Here is a 19,119-nt window from a genome sequence, read left to right on the forward strand (position 1 = left end):
TCAATGACCAACTCAGTGGCCGTGTCGTTAGTGTCAACCCAGACATTGGAAGGTTGTGAGTTCGATACATGGCCAAGGTCATACCAAAAATGTGACTGCTTGGCACTCAGCATTGAGATAAATTAGGGGTAAGGCCCTGCAATAGACTAGCGTCCTGTACATGTACATCATGCTGCCTCACGCTACAGAAATAGGAGCCCGGCTCCAGCTCGCACAAGGCTACTTACTTTACAACTTAAGTTCAATAATAGAAATAGTACAAAGTAAATGCAATGAATCTAAAGTAATAGTGGTGTACCACAGTTTTGCTGGGCCCCTGTAAGGTTTGAGCAAGGGATTTTTTGGGGGGGTGACTTCCTATAATGATAACATTTTCTTTAGCCTGTGGTAAAATGTATATCTAATCATTCTATTTTACACATATTTCCATAGGGCAGAGAGAAAATGTTGCTGTTTCAAAGCTAATTTCGTGCTATTTTGCAATGAGGCTGAGAGGATAGGTTTGCAAAATTCTGGGACGTTTTAGAGCTAATTTCCTGTAATTAAACATTTTTGCCATGTTTTGTGACCTATTCATATGCTACAATATAAACTCAGCAAAAAAAAGAAATGTCCCTTTTTCAGGACCCTGTCTTTCAAAGATAATTTGTAAAAATCCAAATAACTTCACAGATCTTCATTGTAAAGGGTTTAAACACTGTTTCCCATGCTTGTTCAATGAACCATAAAAAAATGAACATGCACCTGTGGAACGGTCATTAAGACACCAACAGCTTACAGACGGTAGGCAATTAAGGTCACAGTTATGAAAACTTAGGACACCAACGAGGCCTTTCTACTGACTCTGGCCTTTCTACTGTGCCCAGGGTCCCTGCTCATCTGCGTGAACGTGCCTTAGGCATGCTGCAAGGAGGCATGAGTACTGCAGATGTGGCCAGGTCAATAAATTGCAATGTCCGTACTGTGAGACGCCGAACACAGAGCTACAGGGAGATAGGATGGACAGCTGATCGTCCTCGCAGTGGCAGACCACGTGTAACACCTGCACAGGATCGGTACATCCGAACATCACACCTGCGGGACAGGTACAGGATGGCAACTACAACTGCCCGAGTTACACCAGGAATGCACAATCTGTGAACGCACATCTGTGCTCAGATTGTCTGCAATAGGCTGAGAGAAGCTGGACTGAGGGCTTGTAGGCCTGTTGTAAGGCAGGTCCTCACCAGACGTCACCGGCAACAACGTCACCTATGGGCACACCGTCGCTGGACCAGACAGGACTGGCAAAAAGTGCTCTTCACTGACGAGTCGCGGTTTTGTCTCACCAGGGGTGATGGTCGGATTCGTGTTTATTGTCGAAGGAATGAGTGTTACACCGAGGCCTGTACTCCAGAGCGGGATCGATTTGAAGATGGAGGGTCCGTCATGGTCTGGGGCGGTGTGTCACAGCATCATCGGACTGAGCTTGTTGTCATTGCAGGCATTCTCAACGCTGTGCGTTACAGGGAAGACATCCTCCTCCCTCATGTGGTACCCTTCCTGCAGGCTCATTCTGACATGACCTTCCAGCATGACAATGCCACCAGCCATACTGCTCGTTCTGTGCGTGATTTCCTGCAAGACAGGAATGTCAGTGTTCTGCCACGGCCAGCGAAGAGCCCGGATCTCAATCCCATTGAGCACGTCTGGGAACTGTTGGATCGGAGGGTGAGGGCTAGGGCCATTCCCCCAGAAATGTCCGGGAACTTGCAGGTGCCTTGGTGGAAGAGTGGGGTAACATCTCACAACAAGAACTGGCAAATCTGGTGCAGTCCATGAGGAGGAGATGCATTGCAGTACTTAATGCAGCTGGTGGCCACACCAGATACTGACTGTTACTTTTGATTTTGACCCCCCCTTGATTCAGGGACACATTATTACATTTCTGTTGGTCACATGTATGTGGAACTTGTTCAGTTTATGTCTCAGTTGTTGAATCTTGTTATGTTCATACAAATATTTGCTCATGTTAAGTTTGAAAATAAACCCAGTTGACAGTGAGAGGATGTTTCTTTTTTTGCTGAGTTTATATACAAAAGTATATACCTGTTGCTGACAGGTGTATAAAATCGAACACACAGCCATGCAATCTCCATAGTCAAACATTGACAGTAGAATGGCCTTGCTGACGAGGTCAGTGACTTTCAATGTGGCACTGTCATAGGATGCCACGTTGCCCCAGACAACTGTAAATGCTGTTATTGTGAAGTGGAAACATCTAGAAGCAACAACCGCTCAGCCGCGAAGTGGTAGGCCACACAAGCTCACAGAACAAGACCATCGAACACCTTTGGGATGAATTGGAACGCCGAGTACGAGCCAGGCCTAATCGCCCAACATCAGTGCCCGACCTCACTAATGCGCTTGTGACTGAATGGAAATCCCCGCAGCAATGTTTCAACATCTAGTGGAAAGCCTTCCCAGAATAGTGTAGGCTGTTATAACAGCAAAGGGGAACCAACTCCATATTCATGGCCATGATTTTGGAATGATGTTCGACAAGCAGGTGTTCACATACTTTTGGTCATCTAGTGTACCTGGGGAGGGAGGGAGGGGGTGCGACCTCCAGTGCCTCCGATTGTTTCATAATCAGTGGTAAACATGGACAGTCACGTAGCAACCGGAGAGAGCGGTTCCAGATGTGGTTGCAAATTCCAGAAACTCATTCTCTCCACACACAAAAACGTTGGATTCAACAAGCAAAATACTTATCCTCGCCCTCCTGTCTACAGTTGCCTTTGGCTTTGGTCATACTCGGTAGAACAATGCAGTGGTTATGCATCGAAATTATCCTCATCCAATGCGTTATTAAGCCTGCTTGCGTATCTGAGCGAGTTATATAAACACTTGTAAACTCGATGTTAAACCAGACAGTTCATGTTGTACCTTCTACTAATGTATCGACGATGTGCGCGGACAAAGTACAGAAGAAACCGTTGCGGCTCATCGCCGCTGCATGCAACAACATGGGAATAGGAAAAGATGGACACTTGCCATGGGATTTACCGTAAGAGAGAAATTATTATTTATTTATCCCTTTTGGATTTTGATTTGATGTATGCCTTACGGTTTCAAGTTTGGGCTATTTAAAAGCCAGCATTACACGTTACATGCTTGTGTGATTGTAGTATATTCAATGATAACAATTCCTTTTTTCGTTTTCATAGATTTAGGCTACTAGATATTTCTAAACATCTATACGTGGACCATTAATTGATGCGTATACTACATTTAATTGTGTCCTAAATGCGTGGGGTACTAAGGGTAACTAGCTCCCCCCTAAGAACAATGTCTTATCGCTGTCACGTTCCTGACCTTATTTTCCCTTGTTTTGTATTTATTTAGTATGGTCAGGATGTGAGCTGGGTGGGCATTCTATGTTATGTGTTTCTATGTTGGGTTCATTGTCAACTAGCCTGATATGGTTCTCAATCAGGGGCAGGTGTTTTACGTTTCCTCTGATTGAGAACCATATTAAGGTAGGCTGTTCTCACTGTTTGTTTGTGGGTGATTGTTGCTGTGTCTGTGTTTGTGTTTGTTCGCCACACGGTACTGTTTCGTTTGTTCCTTCCTTCCTTCCTTCCTTCCTTCCTTCCTTCCTTCCTTCCTTCCTTCCTTCCTGTTCGTGCGTTAATTTTTATATGTTCTCAAGTTCAGGTCTGTTCACGTCGTTTATTGTTTTGTAGTTTGTTTAAGTGTTTTTCCGTCTTCGTTTACATAATAAGTATGTATTCAAACCACGCTGCATATTGGTCTGATCCTTGCTCCTCGAGGAGGAAGACGAGCGTTACAATCGCTGACACAAAAAAGTAATGTTTGGGGAAAAAATGGTATGCGGATGAAGGTAATGCTTAGGCGAATAAACTATAAAAGGAAATAAATGGCTATTTGATGTAAAGTTCCTCTTTACAACTCACCTGCACATACATTTTCTTTGTCATTTCATTGTTCATTTTCCTTACAATCCATTATGTACAATTACACTAAATATTATTGGAATAATGCAAGATTTTAAATCCCTGCAGTCTTTAAAATGACATTCAGGAGCAAAATGTTTTCAATAGTTGTTTTTCATTCATTAAAAAAATGGATTCATTGGAATATAACTAATAACATTTAATAACAATAAATTATAGCTGAATTAATTCAGTGTAACATTGATGTTGCATCTCTTATGCTCTGCTATTGCACAATTCTAATTTGTACATAGATCACAAATGAATCTATCCCCAGTAAAATTGGAGCACAACTCATAAACCCACCTCCTGTGCTGCTCACACCTAATCCAGTCCCTACTTGTGACTGGAAACAGCTCCTCACAGAAAAGACACCCCGCATCCCCTCGTTGGTAGTGTTGCAACAACCTCCTTTGAGACCTTTTTTTTTAAGAACCTGATTCGTTTTCTTACTCTCTCTTTTCTTCTTGTTGATGTTTCTGTCGAGCATTATCTTCCAGCAACCTTTAGTAAGGTGAGGCTGTCAGTCCAGCTTTAGACTCTACCTTCCTCTTCCTCGGCCTCACCTCCTGGAGCCTTGGCCTCAGGGACAACTCCAATAGAACTGCTGCAGTTGTTGGTTGTTGGTTTAAGCAAAAACAAACAAACAACAAGAACACACGAGTTTTGGTACAATAAACACTTCTAATCACTATATGCAAATATATATTCCCTAAAATGAGTGCTGACATTTGGAACAAGGGTAGGCTGCAGGGTGGAGGTTGTGGCGGGGGTAGATGTGGTGGAGGTAGAGGTTTTGGCATTAGAGCTGGTGGCGGTTGGTGGTTCTTTGCATTGAAAATAAATGACAAAAACAATACATCGGTGTTAGTACAATAAACACGTTCTACCACGTACATGCTGCTTCTGCTACATTTCCTTCATTTAGATTACTTTTTCTTACCGCCAATGGGCTCAGGCTCCTTTATAACCTCAGCGGCCACGACGTCCGCCTCTGTGAAGATGTCCTTCTCCAAAGGCCACAGCCCACTGGCCCGGAAGCCCTTCACTCCTCTCTCCACACTGGCCAACTTGTTATAGGCCTTTGTGAAGAGGCCAGCCATTTGGTATATACTTACCCTTTTCATAGGATGCGTCGTCATCCACTGATCTGCTGCCCTGTTGTAAAAGGTCTTCAGACCCTTGAAGACGGTACGTGGGGTGGCAGAGTGATGAGAATCACTCCCTGGCCTCTTGCTGTCAGAACAGCCTCCAGGGTCTTATGGGAGTGCTGCCCATCGAGGATGAGGATGCGGGGTTCCTCAGGGGTGCAAACAACACTGTGGGCGAAGTGGTGGAGCCAGTCGACAAAGATGGTACTGTCGACCCAGCCTGAGTCCCTCACCCTTCCAACGGACCCTGGAGGTGCTCCAACCAGCAGCTGTTTGTTCATCCTCTTCCGGGGGAAGATGAAGAGTGGCGGCACATACTGCCTCGTTGCACTGATAGTACAAATTACTGTGACTGTGAAGCCCCTCTCTGCGCTGGTCATCCATGAAACCTTTTTTGCTCCCTTGATGGCCACCACAGGCAACAGTTTCTGGACATTTTGTATTCCCGTCTCATCCATGTTCCAAGTCTTTGTTGGCCCGACGTCCCTGACACTGTTTAAAATGTCCTCGTAGGCCGTAAAAAAAACTGGTCAACCTTAAGCTTATTAAAGCCCACAGCCCTCGCAAGACTGGTTGCTTGAGATATTCGAACTGACAGTTGACGGTTGTGCTTCATTATTTAATTTTTTTATCCGTTATTTTAAGCCACTGAACCTATCCACCCCGGCATACCCCTTTCCTTTGTTGAAACTGTGTTTGATTCCCATCCTCTCTGCCAGATCGAAGGCAAGTCTTCTCACATCCCATGATGTTAGGCCAAATAGGGCTCTTTCAAGTTGTGGAAGTGGTTGACAAGGTCACTTTCATGCGTGGAAGAGAAGACGAGCGCCCTGAAGCCTGGGTTTTTCACCTCCTTTCCTCTGTGGTGCCGTAGGGTTCTTGATGAAATGTTGAACACCCTGGCAGCCCCCTTTAAGGTCTGGCCATTTTCTTGTAATGTTCTGTATTTATTTTCTTAGTCAACCTTGTGTTCTGTTTCGTTGTGTTCTTGAACGTAGCCCTGTCTTTCATTTTTGTTCATTGATTTCACCTGTGTTAGTTACTCACCTGGTCTCATCAGCTCCTTATTTAGTTTAGTTCATTCTGTTTGTGCCTTTGTGAGGTATTGTTCGTTTTGACTCTACTGAGCCTTTACCTAGCTCGTTTGTGAGAACCAGTTGGAGCCTTCAATCCTAGTTTTGATTCACCTGCCTGTTTGCCTACCTGTGTATGACCTTTGCCTGCGACCACGATTCCTGCCTTCTGCGAAGGCAAAATGAACACCTGCTGCGCTCTGCATGTGAATCTACACCTTTTTCTTCCTGATTATTCATTACATTTCTATTACGTTCAGGGCATGCTATATTACCTCAGTCATAGCTTCCATGGTCTGTTTACTTCTTGTATGTTCTCATCTGAAAATAGAAACATTAAATTATGTAAGGAACTGACCCCTAATCTAACAGATGGCCCCAAACCCTCCCTAACCACACAGGACTCTGTACCTTAAGACAAGACAGTTTCTTTCAAACTGTCTGACTCAAAGTATCAGTTTTAACCTGCAGGGGGAGAGGTGCCAATTTAAAAGCTCCCTCTTAAAAACATAGCTAGAAATCTAGCTATATGACATATAATGCTGTGTAAAATAGCTAAAAGTCTATAAAGTAACTAACTGTAAATCTATCATCCACTAGTGCAAACATTTACAACTGCAATTAAGTCATGTATTTTACCTCCGACGATCTTGTAAGGTTGCTAGCTAGCACTGCTAGCAGTTTATAATAACTAGCATTTACTGCTAGTGGAGGTTGCTAGCTAGCAGGTTAGCATAAACTGTCTAAATGACAGAAACACATTAATAACATAAAGGGGTAACTAGTTCCCAGGGGCCAGTTACCCCCTAGATGGGGGTGCCGAGTTGCCCCCAAGACACTCATCCAATATATTACTATTTTTCTCTCTAAACAAGTGGATTATTTAAGGCTTTCCTACTTGTATATAAAAAAAATGTTTAAACTATACATCTAACTTCATTGGACTATAGCTACAACTTTTTCATAATAATAAAAAAATAAGATCAACTTACCACAATTGTTTTGTTGTGATGACCCAGAGGACATTTTTGGATGAGCAAGAACAGTGGCAGCCAGGGAAGTGTTGATAAAATCATTTGGTGATATCTTGTGGTCTTAATGTGAATTACAAGGGGGGGGGGGGGGGGCAGTTTCCCCAGGGAGCTAGTTACCCCCTAGTACCCTAATTACATTTTGACCAGTCGTCAACAGGTGGCATGTGAAGTCGGATCCCATTATGCTTTTTGGGATGGACACAGTTACTTGATAACATTTAATAACCGGGGTAACACTTGTCTACATGTATTTCAATATGAATACATTTTTTTCAAGTTTCTGGTTCTTGAACTGGCTTAGGTCCATACATAGGAATATTTGGCAAGAGTTGATAGTATTGGTCCAATTGTAATCAATGTATAAAAATATTGCGTTCACAGGACAGAATTCAAATTCTTTTTGGACACTACAACAAATGTCTCCCTACCAGGTAATTTTGATTGATTTCCTTTCTGACTTAAAGGCTTTTAACAGTGCTCCAACTCAATGATGAGAAAGTATAGAGCACAGAGACATGCAGACAAAGAAGCTGTTGAAATGCAATAGAACCTTGCACTTTTTCTCTAAAAGGTATAATAGATACTACAACCGGAGTTATTCAGCTACTGATAGCTTAACAGCAATATTTACTATAAGTAATTAAATAGTTACTTCTTCCAAATGGTATTTACATTGTAAGGTGAACTCAATAATCCCTTTCACAGGAAAATTTAACATGATGGTGTGGGGCAGGGGCTGCTGGTTCTCCAACCCAGACAGTCTGTTCTCTATGCTGCCCAATGTCCTCCATGTGGTCCTGAGTACCACCCTGAGGTAAGCCAAAAGTCACACTACTACCAATCACACACACAGTCCACAACCTAAAAACATGTTTCATATACAGTTGAGGTCGGAAGTTTACCTTAGCCAAATACATTTAAGTCAGTCAGTTTTTCACAATTCCTGACATTTAATCCTAGTGAATATTCCCTGTCTTAGGTCAGTTAGGATCACCACTTTATTTTAAGAATGTCAAATGTCAGAATAATAGAGAATTATTTATTTCAGCTTTTATTTCTTTCATCACATTCCCAGTGGGTCAGAAGTTTACATACACTTAATTAGTATATGGTAGCATTGCCTTTAAATTGTTTAACTTGGGTCAAACGTTTCGGGTAGCCTTCCACAAGCTTCCCACAATAAGTTGGATGAATTTTGGCCCATTCCTCCTGACAGAGCTGGTGTAACTGAGTCAGGTTTGTAGGCCTCCTTGCTTGCACATGCTTTTTCAGTTCTGCCCACACATTTTCTATAGAATTGAGGTCAGGGCTTTGTGATTGCCACTCCAATATCTTGACTTTGTTGTCCTTAAGCCATTTTGCCACAACTTTGGAAGTATGGTTGGGGTCATTGTCCACTTGGAAGACCCATTTGCGATCAAGCTTTAACTTCCTGACTGATGTCTTGAGATGTTGCTTCAATATATCCACATAATTTTCCTTCCTCTTGATGCCAACCATTTTGTGAAGTGCACCAGTCCCTCCTGCAGCAAAGCACCCCCACAACATGATGCTGCCTCCCCCGTGCTTCACTGTTGGGATGATGTTCTTCGGCTTGCAAGCCTCCCCCTTTTTCCTCCAAACATAACGATGGTCATTATAGCCAGTTGTGCACCGGGGCCTCCCACTCTTTCTATTCTGGTTAGAGCCAGTTTGCGCTGTTCTGTGAAGGGAGTAGCACACAGCGTTGTATGAGATCTTCAGTTTCTTGGCATTTTTTTCACATGGAATAGCCTTCACTTCTCAGATCAAGAATAGACTGATGAGTTTCAGAAGAAAGTTTTTGTTTCTGTCCATTTTAAGTGTGTAATCAAACCCACAAATGCTGATGCTCCAGATACTCAACTAGTCTAAATAAGGCCAGTTGTATTGCTTCTTTAATCAGAACAACAGTTTTCAGCTGTTTTAACATAATTGCAAACGAGTTTTCTAATGATCAATTAGCCTTTTAAAATTATAAACTTGGATTAGCTAACACAACATGTCATTGGAACACAGGAGTGATGGTTGCTGATAATGGGCCTCTGTACCCCTATGTAGATATTCAATAAAAAAATCAGCAGTTTCCAATTACAATATTCATTTACAACATTAACAATATCTACACTGTGTTTCTGATCATTTTGATGTTATTTTAATGGACAAAAAAATTGCTTATCTTTCAAAAACAAGGACATTTCTAAGTGACCCCAAACTTTTGAACTGTATTGTGCATATAGAAAAGTTGCATTTTAGAAATGATTACTTATTTTGGGTGTCACTCACTCCTCACAGCACTCTCCCGGAGCATGCCCACTTCCTGTGTCAAGATTTCGACAGCATGATCAGCTTAGCCTTGCTGCAACCCCTATGTGACCTGGTGGAGACCATCTGGGTTGTGGGTGGTCCACAGGTCTATCAGGTGAATGTTGTGTCTCTGTGGGAAGTTTGTGGTGCAGTTTTACCTGGGCCCGTATTTATAAAACGTCTCAGAGTAGGAGTCCTGATCTAGGATCCGTTTTGACTTTTAGATCATAATGAATGAGATTACATGGAAAGGGGGACCTGATACTAGATCAGCATTACTCTGAGATGCTTTATTAAAATTGGCCCAGGACTTTAAATCCAATAAATGGGTTAGGAATAAATAAGTGGATAAACATTTATTATTATAGGACAATCCATCCACTATATTTGTCTATACTGTAGCTCATTACAGTACCTTTCCCTTGTCATCAGGAGGCTCTGATGCATCCCTGGTGTGAACTCGTCTTCCTCACTGACATCATGGCTGACTTCGACTGTGACGTCTTCTTCCCGCAGTTTGACCGAAGCATTTTTAAAAAACAACAGAGGTAAGGAAGCATATTTTATTCTCTGCTCTCCTGGCCCTAGGCTGCAGCACTGTTTGCTTCATCTTTGGACTGTTTTGATAAGTGGATCTATACTCTGTTCTGATTGACCAGGTCCACAAGTCAGGCCAAGTGTTTGAAAGCTTTTTGTGTCTTCGTCAATCTGTCTAAGTTGTCCCTTTGTTTCCCTTAACTTCAAACTAGGTTTCCTGGAGTACCAAATGAGATTCAAGAGGAGAATGGGGTTACATTTAAGTTTGAAGTTTTCAAGAGGGAGATCTGTAGTGCTGAGGTGATTTAAAACTAACTTAATGCATGAATGCAAACACTGACTATTCTTTGTCAGACGTTGGGTGCCTTTTTGAACTATTCAGTTCTCCAGTGCAATTCTAATAGTAATCATTATCCAGTTGTACAATACACATGTCCCACTCACTCTGCTTCATCTCATCTACCAGTGACTCAATCTGCACAGTTCCATAACACTAATGAATCAGATAAGTCAATGTGTCCATCCCATTCAGATTTGTCTTACTGTAGGTCATGTGTTGTCAGATACAGAAGGGTTTTCATATTTGGCACAAATGATCGATCCACTGCTGTCCCATATAATATCCTCCCTTGTCTGATGTATCATCCTTGCTATCCTCTCTCCTCATCTGTAATATTCTGCTAGGACCAAACCAATATGGTTCTGTCTGAGTCAGAGATCATGTCAGACGAGTGGTCTGGGGTGACTCATAACAACATGGGCACTAAGGATGGGGGGTTGTTCCTGATAGTTCCTACGTAACAGAGGGCGATATTTATGTCTGAAGATTTCATAACATATTGCGATTTACGGCATGAAGTCGCCACCCAAAGGCTGGAAATCAGCCTGGAGTGGTTTTTACATTTATAATTATGATGCAATCAAAAGAGTATAAGAGTGGTTAGTATGAGCCAGGAAATTAATATTTTATTCCAGATAAACAAAAAATGTCTTGCTTATTCTGAATTATGTTTCTTGAAAGGTGTAGGAGAGCTGTTATTACATTTATTGCAAATGTTTACAATTGAGGAATCTCTGCAATGTAGTGATGTACGTTGTAATGATACTTGCATGTTTTCCCCAAAGGAACTGTATGTATCTTCTATTGTAAATTCTTCAACTTGGCATGATATTGTATTTGTCATCATGTCTAATTGAAACACTTGTCAATCAGTAAATATTCATTCAACTCCATCTTTCAGTATACAATGTTGGAGTAAATGATCCACTAGATGGAGACATAAGACAAGACATAGAGAACAAAGTGCCCCCTGAAACCAATTTCTTTCCCTTTCTACAACAATAAAAACATGATCGAATGTCATGGATGTGGGTGAATGTGATGTGTGAACCAGTTTCTTAGAACTTGACTTTGCAAAAACAGTAAGACCGATTACTGTCAGACAGAAAGACAGATTACTGTAAAACAGATTATGACCTGATGTCCTCTATATAATTGTGTATCAAAGTACTTAAGAACATCCAATCAGACAACCTTTTTATAACACAAAGAAAGTGACTATGGGGAAATTGCTCAAGATATGAGACCCAAGAGTGTTTAGTCCGTGCCATTTGATTGAAAGCTACAGGTCTTGTCAGAGTACAGTATAAATCTTCTTCCCATAAGAAACAGGGTAACCTTTACTGAGGGAAACTATGGGTGCGTCCCAAATGACACCCTATTCTCTAGCTTATGTAGTGCACTACTTTCGTGGAGCACTACATAGGGAATAGGGTACCATTTGGGAAGCCCATTATGTCTGGGAGATCCTGGTATTATAACAGCTGAGGAGGAAGATTCTTAGCGGTGGTCACAGCACACATTAATTCTCCAAGCCCTACTGACCCCAGACATGGAATATTTACCACCTTAATACTCTGCCATGCTGTCGCCGCAGCTGGTAATCATACATTTTAATTGCAGGTGTCATCTATTTTCATATTTTCCCAGAGTTATGCCCCATAAAAGCAATGTGTAACCCAGGCTAATAATAACTGGTGTCACGTTTGAAATGGAAAATAACAATTTATACTCCCTCTTATTAACCTCTCCTGCTTTGGGATATAATTCAGACTGACATAGTCACCGTAGAGCAGCACACAGGGATCATCATTGAGAGGGAACAAGGACAGAGAGAGAGAGGGAGAGAGGGAGCGAGAGGTGAAGACATCATTTGCATTTATACACCTAGCAGGGTCTAGTTCATTACACTCAAATGGAAGCAAATCTTTTAACAGAGAACATACTGTCAGGGGTGGAAAGACTACTGAAATATCCTTCTCCAGTAGAAGTACTGTTACTTTAATGACATTTTACTCAAGTAGAATTAACATGACTGGCGAAAAAAATACTAAAGTAAAAGTTTAATAATGTAGCTAATTTAAAAAGTACTCAGCATAAAAGCAATTTAGTTACTTTTAAAATAAAAACATTGACCTTGATAATTAGCTACTTTCGATAAGGGTACTTGAACGTTGTTACACATTATATTTTCCATGCATTAAATTCAAAAAGCATGCGAGGAAATGTAAAGTAGGAACTAAGCTAATTTATTTTGAGTTGCAACAAGGCACATTTGTATAAAAAACTAAGAATGTCAAAAATATACTATTACTGTTTGAAAATAAATGAAACATTCAAAGCAAATATTTTTACAAAAATCTGTACAAATGCATAAACAAAGCTGCCACACTTCTAAATAAACATTTATAATTCTTTCAACCATTCAATCCCTCATTCCCCAATCTGTTAGTTTTTTTTCATGAAAAGTTCAGGTAGTACCATTAGAGGTCAGTAGATGGTACTCTGTTTTTAAAGATTGCAGCAATTTGGAGATTACTGAATGCATCTTGGTGTGACAATTTATGAGGGAGAAGTCACTGACATTGAAACCGACTGTAGAAGATGAAGTGAACCTTTGGGACTCCAATGTCTCCGAACATACCCTTCTAGCTGTCTTGTTTTGAAATTGTACATGACTCAGAAGTAGACACATCTAATATCCATTCAATTAAAATATCCTTTGGAAAACCCAAATTCATTAACATGTACTTATCATTTGGCTATTGCCATGACTACAGGCCCATGTTGTTAATGATACAGGATATGGGGGAATGATGAAGCGGTCTTGTTACAGGTTTTTTTTCTCGCTTTGGTGCAATTTTCACAAGTATGTGGTACATTTTCACAACTCTCAGTACAAAACTCAAAACATAATCAAAACGGCAGTTGTTACGAAAACTCGATGTGCATTTTCAATTGACTAAGTACACCACACAAAATCATACAGTCACTTTTTCATAGAGAAATGCAAATGTTTCACAATTGCAATATATGCTCACATAAAGTAATTGCCTTTTGCAATGCAAAGCTCACACTCCTTTTGATATGATTATTTTTATAAGACATTGTGCTATTACTTAATCCGAATGCTTTCAATTGATGATCACTTAACCGTTCGGTAAACCTATACATGTAAACTGGTTTGTCTGCTGCAGATTATGAGAACTACATCATGAAAATGTATGTTTGTAAAGTAGAAACATAAAAAGAATGGTATATACTCAAATGTACTACTAAGATGATGACTATTAAGCTTTTACTTCATAGTAATTTTTTTTATTATTTTTAAATCTGATATTGACAAGATCAGATATGTGCTATGTAACACTGCTTACCTAAAATTGCATTGGCCTATACAGTAATAAATGCCATTTACATAGCAGACACTTTTATCCAAAGTGACAACAGTCTACACATTTTGGTATGTGACCCCAGTGGGAATCAAACCCACAACTCTGGTGTTGCTAGTGCCATGCTCTTATGAACTGAGCCACATACATGATCACTACAATGCAAACATACAATATAATACAATATACAATTACAATACCGGTGGAAGATGTATGACTGCCATCCCCATGAGCGTACCACTCTTCTTCGGGCCGTGGATGAGGCATGCAATGATTTCAATCCAAACCAATGCCAGGCTTGGATTCGCCATGCCAAAAGGGTTTCCTCAGGTGCATGAACAATGAGGATATTTACTGCGATTTCCATGAGAACCTATAGCCAAATGCTCAAGACCGGCTTGATTCAAACTAGTGCCTGCTAAACATTAAGTTTCTTTCATTTTTTTTATTTGATTACATTGTGAAAGATGTCTTCAATGATCACACCTAGAATGATCACACCTAGAGATTATGGATATTTGACCTAAAGTCAAAATTGAGTGTACATTATAGCCGAATGTGAAAACTAGCATACTACATTCAACGGGCAATTTTGAAACATGTGTCTTATATGTTTTGCTGTCGGATTAACTGTTGTTAAAATAAATACAGTGAGAAAATATCATTTTGTTGTGTTTTGGTGATTAAACCAATGCACTCACTATATTTCAAAGTAAACTTACATTTGGATCAATGGTTGTGTGGTGAAAAATGTCTCCAAACAAAATGAATGCACAATGAAATGTTTTGAATGTTAGACTGGCTGGGTTACAAGTGTTACCAGTTTGGAATGTGTACGTGTGAAAATAGTACCAAAGTGATTTAAAAAAACAGTAAACTGTATCTCTCCCCCCTATGGTCAGACTATGGCAGCATCTGAAATGGCACCCTATTCACTTTATAGTGCACTACTTTTAAACAAGGCCCATAGTGCTCTGGTCAAAAGTAGTGCACTCTATAGGGAATAGGGTGCCATTTCAAACACAGGCTTAACCCAGTCTGTTGGTTTGGCAGTGACCCCATCCTCTACATTTTATCTGAGCTGGGGACCTTGAGGCATAAAGTCATGACTTCATTAGCTGTGCTGCTCACTCCCCATTAAAATGCACTCTGAGCATGTTTCAAGGGCTCCTGCAGGCTTTAGCACATTAAGAAAGGCCTTTAAAAGAAGCTTACAGTACAATATGTGTTGCTAAGGCTTGGGGTACATGCTTAGCAAGGCTGCATATAGATTTTTGCCTTGAAATCAACATGTGCACACTAATATAAAACCTCTCATATCTATTGTATGGCATGCGAAAAGCAGACCAAATTTGATTCTGTATATAATAAATGCAATTCAATATAAGAGAAGATTGCAGTTAAAAAAAATGTTTTATCATTGTAGGTCAACTCTTCCATAAGGTGTTGCAGTTGCAGTGTTTGCCTATTACACTGAAGATGACAGTGAGATAGACCTATACACACAGGTAATACATGCATTCCCAATGAACTGATACTTGATTTTAGCACTTCAAATACTGGTAATCCTATCTGCAAAGAAACAAAAACTCTGTAGAAAACACATGCCTCCTAAAGGGACGAAAGCAATACTGAGACATTGAGACACTGAGATCAAATCATATTGTGTTTGTCACATGATTCATAAACAACAGGTGTAGACTAACAGTGAGAATCCTACTTAAGGGCCCTTCCCAACAATGCAGAGAGAAAAATATAGAAATAATAGAAAAATAATAACACAAGGAATAAATACACAATGAGTAATGATAACTTGGCTATATACACAGGGTACCAGTACTGAGTCGATGTGCAGCGGTATGAGGTAATTGAGGTAGATATGTACACAGCACAGGAGGTTGGCAGCACCTTAATTGGGGAGAACGGGCTCGTGGGTAATGACTGGAGTGGAATCAGTGATATGTATCAAATACATAAAATACATGATTTCCAGGTGTTTGATGCCATTCCATTTGCGCCGTTCCGGCCATTATTATGAGCCGTTCTCCCCTCCGCAGCCTCCTGTGACATATATAGTGCATTCGGAAAGAATTCAGACCCCTTGACTTTTTCCACATTTTGTTACGTAACAGCATTGTTCTCAAATGGAATTTAAAAAAATATCCTCATCAATCTACACACAAAACCCCATAATGACAATGCAAAAACATGTTTTTAGAATTGTTTGCAAATGTATTAAAATAAATATCACACTTACATACGTATTCAGACCCCTTACTCTTCTTGGGTATGACACTAAAAGCTTGGTACACCTGTATTTGGGTAGTTTCTCCCATTCTTCTCTGTAGATCCTCTCAAGCTCTGTCAGGTTGGATGGGGAGCGTCGCTGCACAGCTATTTTCAGGTCTCTCCAGAGATGTTCGATCGGGTTCAAGTCCGGGCTCTGGCTGGGCTACTCAAATTGACTTGTCCCAAAGCCACTCCTGCGTTGTCTTGGCTGTGCACTTAGGGTCTTTGTCCTGTTGGAAGGTGAACCTTCGCCCCAGTCTGTGGTCCTGAGCGTTCTGGAGCAGATTTTCATCAAGGGATCTCTCTGTACTTTGCTCAGTTTATCTTTCCCTCGATCCCAGTGTATGCTGTTGAAAAACAACCCCACAGAATGATGCTGCCACCACCATGCATCACTGTAGGGATGGTGCCAGGTTTCCTCCAGACGTTGATGCTTGGCATTCAGGCCAAAAAGTTCAATTGTGGTTTCATCAGACCAGAGAATCTTGTTTCTCATGCTGTGGGGTGAGTCTTTAGGTGCCTTTTAGCAAACTCCAAGCAAGCTGTCATGTGCCTTTTACTGAGGAGTGGCTTCCGTCTGGTCACTCTACCATAGGCCTGATTGGTGGAGTGCTGCAGAGATGGTTGTCCTTCTGGAAGGTTCTCCCATCTCCACAGAGGAACTCTGAAGCTCTGTCAGAGTGACCATCGGGTTCTTCGTCACCTCCCCGTTCAAGGCCCTCCTCCCTCGATTGCTCAGTTTGGCCCGGCGGCCAGCTCTAGGAAGAGTCTTGGTGGTTCCAAACATCTTTCATTTAAGAATGATGGAGGCCACTGTGTTCTTGGTGACCTTCAATGCTGCAGAAAGGTTTTGGTACCCTTCCCAAGATGTGTGCCTCAACACAATCCTGCCTCAGAGGTCTACAAACAATTCCTTTGACCTCATGGCTTGGTTTTTGCTCTGACATGCACTGTCAGCTTTGGGACCTTATATAGACAGGTGTGTGCCTTTCCAAATCTTGTCCAATCAATTGAATTTACCAGATATGGACTCCAATCAAGTTGTAGAAACATCTCAAGGATGATCATTGGAAACAGGATGCACCTGAGCTCAATTTCGAGTCTCATAGCAAAGGGTCTGAATACTTATGTAAGTAAGTTATTTCTGTTTTTTATTGTTAATACATTTGCAAACATTTCTAAAAACCTGTGTTTGCTTTGTTATTATGGGGTATTGTGTGTAGATTGATGATGATTTTAAAAAAATCAATTTTAAAATAAGGCTGTAACGTAACAAAATGTGGAAAATGTCAAGGGGTCTGAATAGTTTCCGAATGCACTGTAGGTAGGGATAAAGTGACTAAGCAACAGGAGTGTGTGATTAGTCAAAAGATTTTGTGCAAAAAGGGTCAATGCAGATAGTTAAATAGTTAACCAATAACTACCCGGACTATCATAGATCATGTTATCCACAGTGATACTGGCTGGTTTTAATACATAGGCAATTCCTCACACACATTCAATTGACATTGCATTTTATTCAACGTTGCATCATAAAATATCAAAATATAATTATTATCAAAACAGTATTTAAATACAGGGATAAGCTCAAGTGTTGCCTCTTTCAAGGTAACCTCATCCCCAGGCTAAATGCACTTAGGGAGGAGATGTCTGCTGCATGAGACTACTTTCAAGGCAAGCTTTTCTCCTGACCTTAATAATACCATGCAGCATGAAGCCAAACTCTGATTCAAGTCTCCTTCCTCTTGTGATATGAGAATGTTAACCATGACATCATCACATGGATCTGCGTTTTAGACCATGAAATCAAGGTCAATCAACCCCCATTTAACAGGGCAACAGGGATGAATAGTGGTCTCTCCTCCTCCACAACTGCAGTTTACCTGAACTAATCTCAAAGTCCGTCTTAGTGCCTGTCCGTACATCATAACCTCTTAAATGTAATGGCAAAATGTAGATTTCCGCCCTAAAAAGACATACCCAAAAGTAACTGCTATTCATGTGTAATTACATGATTCTGACGTGCAAAAACATGGTATATTTGGAAAGAAGACATCTGGGCGAATATGAGGAAATGAGCAGAAGATAGGAGTTACATAGTTCAGAATACACAAGATCAAGCACACACAAAATAACTGTTTTTTAAATTATTTTTTATATTCTTTTTCTTTTTCTTTCATTGACAAGCTATAAGTGAATTATTAATGCCAAGAGCTGGAAACAAATCAGATGGCTTCCACAACATGTGAACAATATAAGAAAAAAATGGGATTGATAGACCTAACAACTATAAATGGGCAGATGTTGTTGTAAGTGACGTCAGGTGTGGTGTGACACCTAAACCTCTCCGAAGTGGCATATGTCTGTAAACTATATAATTACAGTGCTATTACATATTTCCAATCCCTAAATGCTATTTGTTCAGTATAAAACACAATTTCTACCATATCAACCTCACACTAACATTGTAGTGGTGTTATGGGGTATTTATTCAGTGTCCTTTCATGTGTCCTTTCAACCTATCTAAAATGTCTGAATGTGGTAATTGCACAGTTTTTGCACACTGGATGTGCTTAAAAGTTATTGTTCACTATAAAAACTACATTTCTACAACACCAACCTCTCTCCAACATTGTGGTGGTGTCAGGGGACATACAGGGGATATGGATGCCTAAGCAGGCAACATCATATTTTTATGCGCAAAGATATAGTCACTCGGGGGACATTCGATGTTGCCATTAAGTCATACATAATCAGATAACATTGGCAATAGGCACGATTTGTTTCTACCAACCTAAGGAGTCTATTGATATCCCCATGTAGCTATAGTTCAAACACAGACCAAATCGAAGCTTACCTTGTAAGATGTTGGCTGTTTGGTGAAAACGTGTAAAATAAACATTTTTTCCCCCAAATTTTTTATTTATTTATTTATTTTTATCCCCTTTTCTCCCCAATTTTCGTGGTATCCAATCGCTAG

The 19,119-nt window shown here is 40.6% G+C and overlaps 1 protein-coding gene across 1 annotated transcript; it reads left to right on the top strand.

Moving 5' to 3' along the window:
- The first annotated feature begins 20 nt into the window (after window positions 1-20).
- LOC129866856 (dihydrofolate reductase-like) lies at window positions 21-11,481 on the top strand. The gene is made up of 6 exons (XM_055939841.1): window positions 21-3,049; window positions 7,638-7,687; window positions 7,962-8,070; window positions 9,570-9,696; window positions 10,014-10,129; window positions 10,331-11,481. Exons 1-6 carry the CDS (start codon window positions 2,901-2,903, stop codon window positions 10,425-10,427), a joined length of 648 nt encoding a protein of 215 aa, XP_055795816.1. The 5' UTR covers window positions 21-2,900; the 3' UTR covers window positions 10,428-11,481.
- Window positions 11,482-19,119: the final 7,638 nt, after the last annotated feature.

The sequence above is a fragment of the Salvelinus fontinalis genome, chromosome 12, assembly GCF_029448725.1.
Source record: "Salvelinus fontinalis isolate EN_2023a chromosome 12, ASM2944872v1, whole genome shotgun sequence".
Classification (NCBI taxonomy): Eukaryota; Metazoa; Chordata; class Actinopteri; order Salmoniformes; family Salmonidae; genus Salvelinus; species Salvelinus fontinalis.